This window comes from Globicephala melas, chromosome 2 (genome assembly GCF_963455315.2).
Source record: "Globicephala melas chromosome 2, mGloMel1.2, whole genome shotgun sequence".
Classification (NCBI taxonomy): domain Eukaryota; kingdom Metazoa; phylum Chordata; class Mammalia; order Artiodactyla; family Delphinidae; genus Globicephala; species Globicephala melas.
Window position 1 is genome coordinate 175,413,971 of NC_083315.2, and position 12,987 is coordinate 175,426,957.

Below are 12,987 nucleotides of genomic sequence, written 5' to 3' on the forward strand. Positions count from 1 at the left end.
CACTGCTGCAACCGCTCAGTTATTTGGCTCTTGCTCTAGAGTCAAGTATGTTTTCACATTTCAGAGTGGACTCAGTGCATTTTTACAGTCGCAACCGAAATTTTACACAAAATATTAAGTATCTGAAAGAATTGGCGAGTTTCTGTAATCATATGAACAGAACTAAAATGTGAGAGGCTCTTTGTAAATAGTAATCGTTTTCCAGCGAATACACTGGAACATCGTTAGGAACACCTGTTTTCGGCTTTCCTTTGCCGGGCAAGGAGGTCAATTCGTAAACACTGGAGAGGAGGATTCCACAAACGGTAACCTGATGTGAGGCTTATTTTCAGCAAAGTGACGGTGGAGCACGAGAACATGGAGGACCCCCCCTCCCCCCAGCCCCAGGATCGGTTCAGGAGGCCCCGGAGTTACGAACTAATTTGGTGTTTTCCTCTTTAGAAAACGGGTGGACGTGAGCGACCAGCCAAACTAGGCTTGCAGGCTGGGCGCCGCGGAGGGAGCGAGGCGGGCGGTTGAGTCACGATCGCCGCGGCCACGCACACCTGAGCTTCGGAGGATAAAAGGCGGCACCTGGGACGAAACACCCAGGCCCTCCAACCTTCGCCCTCTGCCCAGGCCTAGGGGAGTGGGGAGGAAAAGCAACTTCTTTCTCAAGACTCGACGACGGGCGTCCCCAAGGAACAGAAGGGGCAGAGAGAAACCCCCGAGAGTTCCCCCGCCCGGAGCGGGAACTCGTGCGGGAACGCGGCCTCGGGAGCCGCAACGCCGCTGCCAAACAAGCGGGGGAGGGGGGACAACCGCCATCTTCCTCGAGCGCCCAAACCGACAAAGCGCGAGACAGCGACAGAGCTTCCCCGCCGCGGCCCGCCCACTCTCGCGAGCCCGCGAAGGCCTCTGGGAAAAGCGGGGGAGGGGAAAGCGAGAGAAGGAAGCCGGGTTGCAGGGCTGGAGGCGGGCCGAGGCGGCGAGCGGAGCCTCAGGAAGCAGAAGGGGCGGGGAAAGACGCGACTGACGCGAAATGCTGGCCAATGACGAGCGAGCTCGGGTGGACGGCCAGCCAATGGGCTGTGCGGCCTGGCGCGGGGGGCGGGCGCTGGGGCCGAGGGTAGCTTGAGCGCGGCGGCGGCGTTGTTCAGTCACAGCGAGAACATTCCAGAGGTGAGTCCGGTGGAGGGGCGGAAGCCCCAGGCCCGGTCCCCCGTTCTCCCCGCACCCTCGACCTCCGCGGGCCGCTGGCTGGCGGGGAAGGCTCCCCGACGCCCGCGGCTCACTGCGCCTTCTCTCCGCGCCAGGTCGCCAGGCCCCGGGCGCTGAAGGGTGTGGACCCCGGACGTCGCTGGGACAGCCCCTCCCCGCTGCTCGGCGGCGCCTGGCCCGGCCGCTGCTCGCTGCGCTGCCTCCGCCGCCTCCACCGCCGCTCCTCGGACTCGGGTTCGCGCGCGCCTCACTTCATCCCAGTCCCGGGCGAGCAGCGTTGGGTTTATGTCTTTATTTGACGAAAACGGTGAGTCGGCGGGCCGGCGGGGAGATGGCGGCCGCACAAGATGGCGGCGCGCCGCGTGACCCGCGCGCGCGCGCGCTTGAGTGTGTGAGCGCGCGTGTGTGGCGCAGTTTAGGCGGGCGGGCGGCGGGGCCGGGCGCCGCGTCCCCTCCTGTGCTCACACCGCCCCCCGCCCACGCCTGTACCCCACCCCCACCTGTACCCCACCCCGGCCTCGCGGGAGCGCGCCGCGCGGGCCCGCCGCCGCCCGGGGCTGACTCAGGCCTAATTGCTGCATTCCTGAGTCATCGCCGCGGCGGGGCGGGGGCGGCCGGGCCGGCGGCCCTCGGCCGGTTTCGCTTCCCCCGCCGGGCGGCGCACATGGCGGGGCTGCCGCGGGCGCCGGAGGAGCTGGCGACGTTGCGCCTCCGCCGCTCCCGCCTCGCGGGGGCCTCCGGCTCATCCCTGACAGCCCTGGAGGGAACGACGGGCGCGGGGACGGGAGCGAAGGTTGCGGGTGCGTGTGCGTAGAGAGGAAGGGACAGGGGGTCACGGTCGGGGCCGGGCGTCCGCGCACGCTCCGCGGCGTCCCGCGAGGCCGGGTTCCGTGGGTGTAGTTGGGGACGGGTGGCTCTGGAGTAAGCCCTGGCTGCCGAAGGCGCAACTTGAGCGTGAAGAACAGTTGTACAGACTTTCGTCGTCGAGGGATGTATCACAAGTTTGTTGACAATGCGGACTGGGTTGGGGAGAGGAGACGCCTGTCTGTGTTCGTTCCTCGGCGGTCGTTAAAGCACGGCTCCTCGGCCGAAGCCGACCGTTGACGTGGTGACTGGTGGGATAAAAACCCAGAGCAGCTGAAGCGCCGTAGTTGGTTGTCGTTTTAGTCTGGTGGCTCCCAGAATCACATCTGCGTCCAAATGGAGGCCTTTTATGTTGCTGCAGGTGTCCCGTGTTACGTGAGTCTGAGAACTGGTTTTTGCGTAGCACAGATGCTTTTAACGTTGGAGCCTTAGGTGTGATTAAACGGAAAGGACAGGGAGGTGTCTTAATGCAGGGATCGCGTTAAACGTGGGGGATTTGTTTGTTCTTTCTCCTCTCTTTCAGAGCTGTTGCGCAGCCATTGGTACCTGTATTGGGGAAACATAGCATACAAGCAAGAAGCTTACAGCCTCAGTGGCGAAAAATTTTTCATGTCAGAGACCGAGAACTCTTGCAGTCGTTTATGTCATCCCTTCTTCTCCAGACAGAGGATACCAAAAAGTTGCAATCAAAGATCTCTTCATCTTATTGATAAAGCCACTAATAAGCCAAAATGTCTGTCAACGTCAACCGCAGCGTGTCAGACCAGTTCTATCGCTACAAGATGCCCCGTCTGATTGCCAAGGTAACGTTCATCTTCATTTTAGTAGCAAGTCCTAAGTTTTCTTTCATAGATTATTGAAGATTGCTTCTCCCGGGGTAGACGCGCAAAATTAAACTTCTTACTTCCTTTAGGTTGAGGGCAAAGGAAATGGAATCAAGACAGTTATAGTCAACATGGTTGACGTAGCCAAAGCGCTTAATCGGCCTCCAACGTGTAAGTAATGCCTCTTGAAAGAAGTCTAAAGAGGCATTTTATTGACACAAACGTGATAATTTTTGGTCCGCAAAATCTTGCCTGAATTGTATGTTGGTTAACTTCTGGGTCGAGTGGAAATTTGGGCTTAAAACGCATTGGTGTGTTAGTTGTTACTAGTATAAACTGTCTGGGCAACACATTTTTGAACCTAGCAACTTAAAAATACAGAGTGATATTTGTATAAATGAGGGTGAGCAGCCAAAGATCAATTTAGTTAACTGTAATGAACAGATTTTCTTCCCCCAAATAGATCCCACCAAATATTTTGGTTGTGAACTGGGAGCACAGACCCAGTTTGATGTTAAGAATGACCGTTACATTGTCAATGGATCTCATGAGGCGAATAAGCTGCAAGACATGTTGGATGGATTCATTAAAAAATTTGTTCTTTGTCCTGAGTGTGAGAATCCTGAAACGGATCTGGTGAGTGCCTTTGAGGTTTTTGTCAGTAAAAGAAAAAACTATCTGTTTCTGTGATGTCAGCAAATTATGTTCCCGGGAAGGCAGAGCGGACGTCAAATTTTGCAGGTATTTTCATACTGATTTCATGTTAAAAAAAATTATTTTGATATTAGACTTGTGTCTTAGATGCCTCTTGATGGTTAGATCTTTTCATATTTTGTTCCTCACAGAATTTTCATCATATATTATGGTTGACATAACTTATTTTTGCTTTTTTGGCAGCATGTCAATCCAAAGAAACAAACAATAGGTAATTCTTGTAAAGCCTGTGGCTATCGAGGCATGCTTGACACACATCATAAACTCTGCACATTCATTCTCAAAAACCCACCTGGTAAGTGCTTATGATAACTGCTAAAATCTCGGCATAAAGCACCTGATAGATGGAAACAATGGAAGTTTCTTTACTGCTGTAAAACTGGAGTGAGGTTGACCTTTGAATACCTGCACAAGTGAAAATTTGCGTATAACAATAGGGTCAGCCTTATACATCCAAGGTTCAACCAACCATGGATGGTGTGAAACTGTAGTGTGTATTTATTGAGGAAAAAAAAACTCCATGTAAATGGACCTGTGCGGTTTAAACCTGTGTTGTCCAAAGGTCAACTGTTTAAGAAATCTCTAGTCATTGTGCCATATTTTACTGAATTTTGAACTTTTTTGTTAAATGTACTGTTTTATGTATTGTTAAAGGTGAAGTACAGGCTGCCAATTAAACTGTACCACATTCTCGATTTTCAAGACCTGTCTCAGTGTGTATGACATACTGTAAAGCAAATTGTAATGGGATCTTAGTAAAGGATCGACTTCTGGAAAACTTTTGTAAATGTGGGTCTTTGCTCATTAAGCTAAAGTGGTTTTAGAGCATGCAAGCAACACTCTGTGGCAGATGATCAAAACTCTGACACAATTTGAGCTTGCTATAGCAAGAAAGTCTAACCTATTCCGGTGTTCTCTTTTCCATGAGACGAGCCGTTATATAGGCTTAAACAGTGTTCTAGCTGTTGACTAAAGTGCGGTTAAGAAATACCTTTATTTAAGTTCATGACGGATGGAAGGAGAGGGTCGTGAGTGCCACTTTAATTACCTGGTCTTCTGAGGTATTACCATTCAGTCTTAATTTTACCCAATAGTTAATACCACTGATAGGTAGGGACATTCCATTCTCAGCTTGAGTTGCTTACCTGTGAAATATAGTGGATGAAATTGATTTGTGAATTCATTTAGAATTATAGGTAGCATTCTGTGTGTGGTTTTCTGAGGGGAGGGTTTCAAAGCAAAAGGGCAAGATTTTAAATGTTCACGATGGGCGATGAGGTGTAATATAAGTTACGGTACTAAACTTTATTTCCTTTTTGTCCCTGTAGAGAATAGTGACAGTGGTACAGGAAAGAAAGAGAAGGAAAAGAAAAATAGAAAGGGCAAAGACAAGGAAAATGGTTCCATGTCCAGCAGTGAGACACCACCACCACCACCACCACCACCACCCAGTGAAATCAGTCCTCCGCATGCTGTGGTCAGTGCAAGGTTGATGGGTGTGGTGGGCACTAAAATTGTGTACAGTGTGACCTTCGGTTGAGGTGAGCAGAAATGAACTGCTCTTCAGTGAACAATACATCAGTATATTGGGTTCCAGGTGCTATTCGTTGACTAAACTAATGTGAACACAAGTTTAGTGGGAAGTTGATGTTGTTGACTAGAAATCTGGGATTTCTTTTTATTACCTATAAGGTCGTTTTTTTTGGCCAAGCAGTTTTGTTTTTAAAAACAGGAAGAAGAGGAAGATGATGATTGGGGGGAGGATACAACAGAGGAAGCTCAAAGGCGAAGAATGGACGAAATCAGTGACCACGCGAAAGTTTTAACCCTCAGTGATGATTTAGAAAGGACTGTTGAAGAGCGTGTCAATATCCTGTTTGATTTTGTTAAGGTGAAATGCTTGCTTCAAGAACAGTTAAACATTTCGTGATCATACTAAATCAGCTTCTACCCATCCCTGAGCTTTGTTAGATATTACTTTAAGCTGGGTACTTGGCAGGTAGTTTGTTGTGTTTTTTCCATGCTTCCTTTTGAAATACTCAAATACAAGTCTCACCTTTACTTCTATTCCGAAATTTTTTTGAGGGTGGTTCCAGGCATTGTTTTCGGCAGGTGTGTATTATTTAGAAGTCCTAGAACCTTCTTGAATTAGGTAGGGGAAGAGTTCGTAAGAGCAGGGACTATGGTATCTCTAGAGCAAAATGTGCTTCCATCTCACTGAATTGCTTCCTTTTATTTGCAGAAAAAGAAAGAAGAGGGTGTTATTGACTCATCTGACAAAGAAATTGTAGCTGAAGCAGAAAGACTGGATGTAAAAGCCATGGGCCCTCTTGTTTTGACTGAAGTTCTTTTTAATGAGAAAATTAGAGAGCAAATTAAGAAATACAGGCGCCATTTCTTACGAGTAAGCGAATCATTCTAGATTCATAAGATTTTACAGCTGTGTGACCTTGGAAATACTGATTTAACCTCGTTTATTTGTACTGTCATCCTGAAAATGGAGATAATTGACCTACCTTAACAGGAATGGGAGTACCTGGAAATTGGTGCATGTAGTCCCTTATACGTAAAGTAAATTAGAGATCTTTAAGCATTGATCTCTCTGAATGACTGCTGTAGGGCCATGGCTTCAAAGAACAATTTCTAAGGCAATAAGGTTAGAACATATATTAGAATTGTCAGCTTAAAACATCTAAGAAAGCTTGTTAATGCTGAGATATTTATTTGCAGTTTTGTCACAACAACAAAAAAGCTCAACGGTACCTTCTTCATGGCTTGGAGTGTGTGGTAGCAATGCATCAAGCTCAGCTCATCTCCAAGATTCCACATATCTTGAAGGAGATGTATGATGCAGACCTTTTGGAGGAAGAAGTCATCATTAGCTGGTCAGAAAAGGTGGGGAATATTTAAATGGCTCTTTAAGATTAGAAGTATTGGGGCTTTTTTGGAAGAAGTAGTTAACTACTAATACCTAGTCTGTACATGCTTGACTGGTATAACCTGTAGGGTGATTCTCATCATGGTAGCTTTCTAGTAAGGTTTCTAGAAAACCTTGTGCTGAATACATTTATTCTGCTGAGGGGTCAAGATTAGGATGTGGCCCAGTCCCGTCAAAGAGATGTATTTGGGCAATTATATAAATGACTCGCATTATTTTAAATTCCTTGAACTAAGAAAATTATACTGAACACTTTTTAGGCCTCTAAGAAATATGTCTCAAAAGAACTTGCCAAAGAGATTCGTGTCAAAGCGGAACCTTTTATAAAATGGTTGAAGGAAGCAGAGGAAGAATCTTCCGGTGGTGAAGATGATGATGAAGATGAGAACATTGAGGTAAACGCTGGGGAAATCGTTAAATACAGTGTTAGTGGTGGGTGTTTGAGAATTATAAAATGCCAGTATTGGGTAATACAGCCTCTTAATTTGGAAAGTAATCACATTAATAGAAAAGGTGCTGGAAATCTCTCCTACCCCCAGGCATTGATTCCAAATAAACATTGTCTGAATTTCCAAAGGGAGAGTTTATTTAACGTAAGTATAGGGTTGATCGTTCATAAAAATAAGGTACTGTTAGGTTGCGGAGGGTTAACTTACTTTTTACATACACACAAATTTTCATGAAGAATAATGGCTTTCTCTAGGTAGTTTTTGTCCTTTGTTGACCATTGACTTCTTAGTGGTTTTATTTTACAAGGGTTTACTGGGATAAAGGTTTACAATCAAAAATCTTCATTTTATCAGGTGGTGTATTCAAAGACTGCCAGTGTACCGAAAGTTGAAGCTGTAAAGTCTGACAACAAGGACGATGACATTGATATTGATGCCATTTAAAGGGGTGGGTGCAGCCCAGCTTAACAGTGTAATGCTGAGAATCTTTCTGCATCATCAGCCAGAAGTGCAACGTGTATGTGCAAAAGCTAAAATGGCTTAACGTCATGCTACACTTTCTACTAAAAATGTATTGCTGTGAGTGGTCTGTATTTAAACCCAACAAGACATCTAGGGAGTCCATACACATATCAGTGAGCAGATGTAGTTTGCTTATTTACAGCATGTTTCTTTTTGAAAATTTAGTGGTGGACACATTTGGGTCACATTTATACAGTTATAAAAATAAAGATTTGATTTTGGTCGTTCTTCAGATTTTTGGCTCTGAATGACTTAAGTAAGCTGAAATAATTGGCTCCTTTAAAAAATGCTGCACCATCATCTAATCTGATAGGGTTATTGGAGCCTCTTAGTACTTTCAAGTCTTACTTCTAGTCCCGCAGATTGGCATCTGGTAATGTACATTCTTCCCATGCCAAGGTGGACTGATAATCAAATGACAGTGCAACACCTTTAACTTACTGAGATGTTAAAATGACCTGGGTGTCCTCTAAATAATTTTAAGAACAGGTTTTGAAACTTGAATTGTGTATTTTTTTCATTTTTTCTATGCTTGCCCCAAATTGTAGTCTTTGAAGTCATGTGCATTGCACGTTGGATGAGCCAGGGGAATTACTACATTAACATAAACATTTTATTATGTGTATGTAGCTCTTGCTTTATATTGAGAGAAAACTGAAACTTTGGGGAGTGATAAGTAAGCTCTACCATTTTATTTGGGGGAAGCAGGAAAAGGTACACTTAATCTCTAGCAAAAACTGAGCAAAATTTTTCAATCAATTTTACTCTTGATTCAAATTACAATTTCAAAATATTTAGACATAGTGTATCTTTTGTTCAGTGTGGATTTTTCCCCTGATAAACTGGTTCTTTGATGACTTCTGCATTTGGATGCATAGCTTATATTTTATTGGTTTTTGTTGCTATCTTGCCAAAACAAGTGTTAACTGTATCTCAGATTCCCCCCACCCCCCAAAATGTCTTATTTTTAAAAACTAAAAGCATACTTCTAAGAGCCTATATTTTGGTGTAAGACTTGGGGTGTTTTTTATTTTCACAATGAATAGTGTGAGATACCCAGGAAGTCTGTGACAATGGCAACTGAAAGCAGGTGACTAGGGCCTGACCCAGCCCATCCTGGGCTTTAGGTTTGGAAATAACTTCTTGTGATTTGCTTGCCCAATTTGCTGATGTAAACTCACTTGATAGAAGGGCTCATGACTACATCTGAGAAATCATCTTGAGGATGCAAATTTACACAAAAAGTACACTGGGAATCAAAATGCGTGGAGAGCACTGGCTTGTATCATTCACCTCTTCGTTTGTGATCCATCTCAGATTACAATGAGACCTTAACAAATGTATGTAAGTTGTTTTCACATTGAAATTATATGAACATTTGGTATAATAAAACCTTGTTAGCTTGGTATTTTAAGAAATTAAACCCTGGCAGTCTTACTGGAGAGGTACAAATTGGTCTCCAGCTGCCTTTCTTGATAGATTTTGGTGAGGTTGAAGGAGAGCCATATACCTACCTGGAGGGGGATGTGCTTTGTCGCACCAAAGAGAAGAGGTTTTTGCAAATTCATGTCTCACCTAGGTTTTAAATTTTTGCCATTATCTGGAATTGTTCTGGGGAGATCAAGTTGCATTCAGCATACCCATTATCAAGCTAATGAGGTTCTGTTATAGAGGGTTCTCTTCCCCTTTTTCTTCCTCCCCCACCCCCTTAAATCTGAAGGAAAACTTACAAGGCTTCTAAACACTAAAGAGAAAATTTTGGCTTAGACCACTCTTCAGTCTAGTGCCAAACTTTCAGTGGAATTCACATCCACAGAGTAAGGAGTTTATTCATAGCAGCTATCCTAATAGAGTGATCTTTCACTTTGCTGTATTCAACTGTCTTAAAACTTCCTGTTTGAAACAGCTATGTTACGTGATTAAAACAACGTTAAAATTATTTTTTGTCTTTGCTTTAATATTAACCTAAATTTTTGTTTTTAAAATTGAAGCATTGAAATCTCCCCTTTTTTGTAGCTGTTGCTTCAGATTTGTGTTGGATGTTTCCTTCTGCAGTTGCCCCCTACTCAAAAACAGATGTTGCTCATTACAGTGGCTTTCCTTAGATCTCGTGTTCTTATTCTGTAACTCAAGTTGATTACAAACCAAAAAGGTCTGCTTTCATCTGGTTTCTTAAAATCTTGCCTGGGTGTTGATGAGGGACTTGAGGTGGGTCTGGTATATAGTTAAATAACTGGCTGTAGCATTTAGCCTTAGTTAAGAAAGGAATGTTGCTAAAGTTATGAGGTTAATGAACTTGAAAGGTACTATTTGGGCTCCTAAAGGTTTGAGAGAGAATGGGTGTTCATCTAATGAATTGCTACAGCTTCACAGGCCAGTATTAAGAGTAACCCTAAAATGCAAAAATTTTGCCCAACCCCTGTATTGTCAGTTTTGATGGTTTTTCAGATTCCAGCCTATCTGACCACTCCAAAGCTTCAAAGCGCTCTCGGTACCAGGAACAGTAGTGCACTTGAATCTCTGCCCTCTCCAACTATCATGTGGTTTGTGTCCTGTCTTTCCTGAATGGACAGTCATGTTTATATCTTCTCTGTCCCCAGTACTCTGTATAGATCTTTCTCCTCCAAGAATGACACTCCATAAGACTTGCCAAAGTTGTTGTGTCTGACCTGTGCACAGTCTCCAGAATTTGTCCTTTGAGCCTTTGTAGGAGGTTGGGAGCTCAGGCATTGTGGCCACCTGCCTCAGGGTTCTATATTCCAGCCCTAGCCCAACAAAGGTCTTCAGAAAGATTGCTAGTTCTTCACAGCCAGAAAATTGAACCATTCCTATGTACTAGCATATGGAAATAACACGGAGAGGTTCTTTCCTCAGAACCCAAACCAGGACTCGTACATTGTTCTCAATGACTAGTATTCGGTTATGCGTTCTGAGTTTATGGGGCATATTCACCTGGGCTCTGGAGTCATCTAGGTTTTGGCAGGCCCTCTGTAAAACTAGAAGCCCATCTTTCTGTGTTTAATGGGGATGGTAATGCCTGTGTACAGCAATTAGAATACAGCAAGCAGGAGAGGTAATGCCTGGGTGGGGCAGCTAGGGAAAACTGCCCTGTGTGGAAGAGAGACAAAAGGGAAGAAGAGCTCATGCCGGTACCTGCAGACATTCAGAACGGGTTACAGCAGATTGAGAGCAGTGGGTAGTTGAAAGCGCTGTTATTTTTGGCTGGAGCAGTTTCAGGGTGTTAACAGTTTTTGCCTCAAGCAGCCCTTAATGTGCAGTGATGTTCAGACCAGTCTAGAGCAGAGGCTGAGGGCAGGCCATGGCCCCACCTGGGGCCCATAACATAATGTAAATAGCAGCATGAACCAGAAGCCAGCCCAGCCTGAGATAAGGATTGACAGGTGCAGGGCCAGTGTATGAGGCTGGGTTGAGTCTGGTCCCAGTGGTCCTGTAACATCCAGGGAAGGAATCCTTCCAAAGTACCCAGTGAGGTCGGTGACATAAACATTAGGTAACATGTACTTCACAAGGAAGGAACAAGTCCTGAGGAGGAGGAGACTGGTTGAAGGTTCCACAGCACACCCGCATACAGCCCAGACCCCATGGCTTTTGCTGTGTAAGCTTCCACCTTGTCCCACCCTACAGTTCTCAGGTCCTGTAAACTGGGAAGCACCTAGGGCAAGGATAAGGAGTAACTTTTTGGTCCTTAGGGTGGTTGTTGGAGGGAGGGTCAGGTAGCAGCTCTCAGGGTCCAGGCTTGACTTGGGTGAAGCTCCAGACAGAATCTGAGGCAGGGTGCCAACCTCATGCACCGCATCTGTACCCCTGGCCCGCATCTCTCGCTTGCTTCAGCCTTGCCCCACCTTAAAGGAGCTCGCAGACCAAAGCAGACACAGGACAGAGGGGTGGAACTTCGGAGGAGGGAGGAAACAATTGGGGACTTTGAGGAATGTCTTAAGAGAAGAGGTAGCATTTCAAAGGAGAAGCAGGAATTTACCCCGGAGGAAGAAGTAGGGGAGCATGTCTGGAAAGTAGAAACTACTCCCTTTAGTTGAGTGCAGTGTGTGGTATGAGGCTGGAGGAGGTGGCAGTACTTACCTACAAACTGAACCCTGGAGAACCGAGTCTTCACAAGCTGCAGGAATGGAATTACATTTGTATCCTGCTGCCAGGAATGCTGAGCCACTGTGGGAATCGAGGAGGGCTATTAATCCCATGGCTGACAAAGCCAGCAGCTGCCATGAGGGTGGACTGGTCAGACAAGGATGCACTTTGGCCTGGGAATGTCAGGGTCCCCTGGCTGTCCTGAGGGCACAATGTCAGATTGGAAGGATTAACAAGCCCAAATCCCTCCCACAGGCAGCAGAATCTGAGCACCCAGGAGTGCTGGAACCTTCCCTGCAGACCAAGATCTCCCGTCTGGGGTTAGGTCAGCACCCTGGAGGGGATTCCAGGAGGTTCAGGGCCTGAGTGAATGCAGGGTTTTTCTGTTATGACTTTCAAGCTAGGAACAGCCCCTCTGTAGTTGCAGGGTTGGATTCCTCAAAGAGCAAAGAAAAGCATTCTCAAATGTGATCACAGGTCTTATGTGATAAAGTTCTTTTGGTGACAAATAACTCATGGAGTCTGTTGGGAACGGTTTCCCAAGGATTCACGTTATGATGGAATCATTGGGAGCCCCAGTGCACAAACCTGGTCTTGCAAGGACCCAAGAGACACCAGCAGGTCCAGCCTTGTGGACACAGATTGTACCAACTAGGACTCCAGGTCCCTGGGCAAGAAAGAACATTCCTCCAGGGCGCTTGCCCACATGTCTACTTCTCTCTGGGTTTCTCTAGTTCTCCGTCCACTACTCGTGAACTTTCTGGCCCTGTAAAGCTACACGGAACCTCTTCATGACTTGGGTGTTCTCATGGCCCCCTGTGACCATCAAGCTTCTGTTCCTGCTGGTTAATGCTCAGTTCTCCAGACTTCCTAGTTGAGATTCCTAAGAAGGCATGTCTGATAGGCTCACACTGGTCTTGCAGCGTTTCTATCAGGTTGATTTTTTTTCACTTCCAGCACCATGAGCTCCAGTGGCAGCTCCAGTCAAATGTGGCCAAAGGTGAGGGAGGGGCACAGGGGGTGCAGAGCGTTACAAGGGATTTGAAACATGGCTGCCAAAGGCTACCTCCCAATAGGGATTTGTGATTGGAGCAAGGGAAACTGGCACTTGGAAACATCCAGGACAGGGTGTTTTCACTGGAACCTATTTTCTGTGTAAAGGACATCGGCGCAGCAGCCTCCTTGTATAACCAGGCAGTCAAACAGCAAGTGGACTCTGCTCTACTGTGAGTGCCCAGCACTTCAGTTACCCTGTGTGGGAGGCAAGAGGACAGGACGTGGGCCCTGCTGAAGAGATCTTAGGGTCTAACAGGGGAGGCACAGTTTGCCTTCAGGAAGCTACTGGGGGTTACCTGATAAAGGGGTGGCCTTG

The 12,987-nt window shown here is 46.2% G+C and overlaps 1 protein-coding gene and 1 non-coding gene across 4 annotated transcripts; both read left to right on the forward strand.

Annotated features, from left to right (window-relative positions):
• Positions 1-959: 959 nt before the first annotated feature.
• On the forward strand, positions 960-9,450 carry EIF5 (eukaryotic translation initiation factor 5). Of its 3 annotated transcripts, XM_030883285.3 has the most exons (12): positions 960-1,161; positions 1,296-1,507; positions 2,588-2,867; positions 2,978-3,059; positions 3,352-3,524; positions 3,786-3,897; positions 4,931-5,079; positions 5,335-5,493; positions 5,845-6,006; positions 6,333-6,497; positions 6,801-6,935; positions 7,344-9,450. In XM_030883285.3, the coding sequence occupies exons 3-12, from the start codon at positions 2,796-2,798 to the stop codon at positions 7,431-7,433; spliced, it is 1,299 nt and encodes a 432-aa protein (XP_030739145.1). In that variant the 5' UTR covers positions 960-1,161; positions 1,296-1,507; positions 2,588-2,795; the 3' UTR covers positions 7,434-9,450. The 3 variants fall into 3 exon arrangements, with proteins under 3 accessions (XP_030739145.1, XP_060151303.1, XP_060151304.1); XM_060295320.2 differs by lacking the exons at positions 960-1,161; positions 1,296-1,507 and adding an exon at positions 1,851-2,000; XM_060295321.2 differs by lacking the exons at positions 960-1,161; positions 1,296-1,507 and adding an exon at positions 2,063-2,439.
• On the forward strand, positions 4,434-4,557 carry LOC115867398 (small nucleolar RNA SNORA28). Its single transcript, XR_004045108.1, has one exon. It is a non-coding gene; the product is annotated as a small nucleolar RNA SNORA28 (small nucleolar RNA).
• Positions 9,451-12,987: the final 3,537 nt, after the last annotated feature.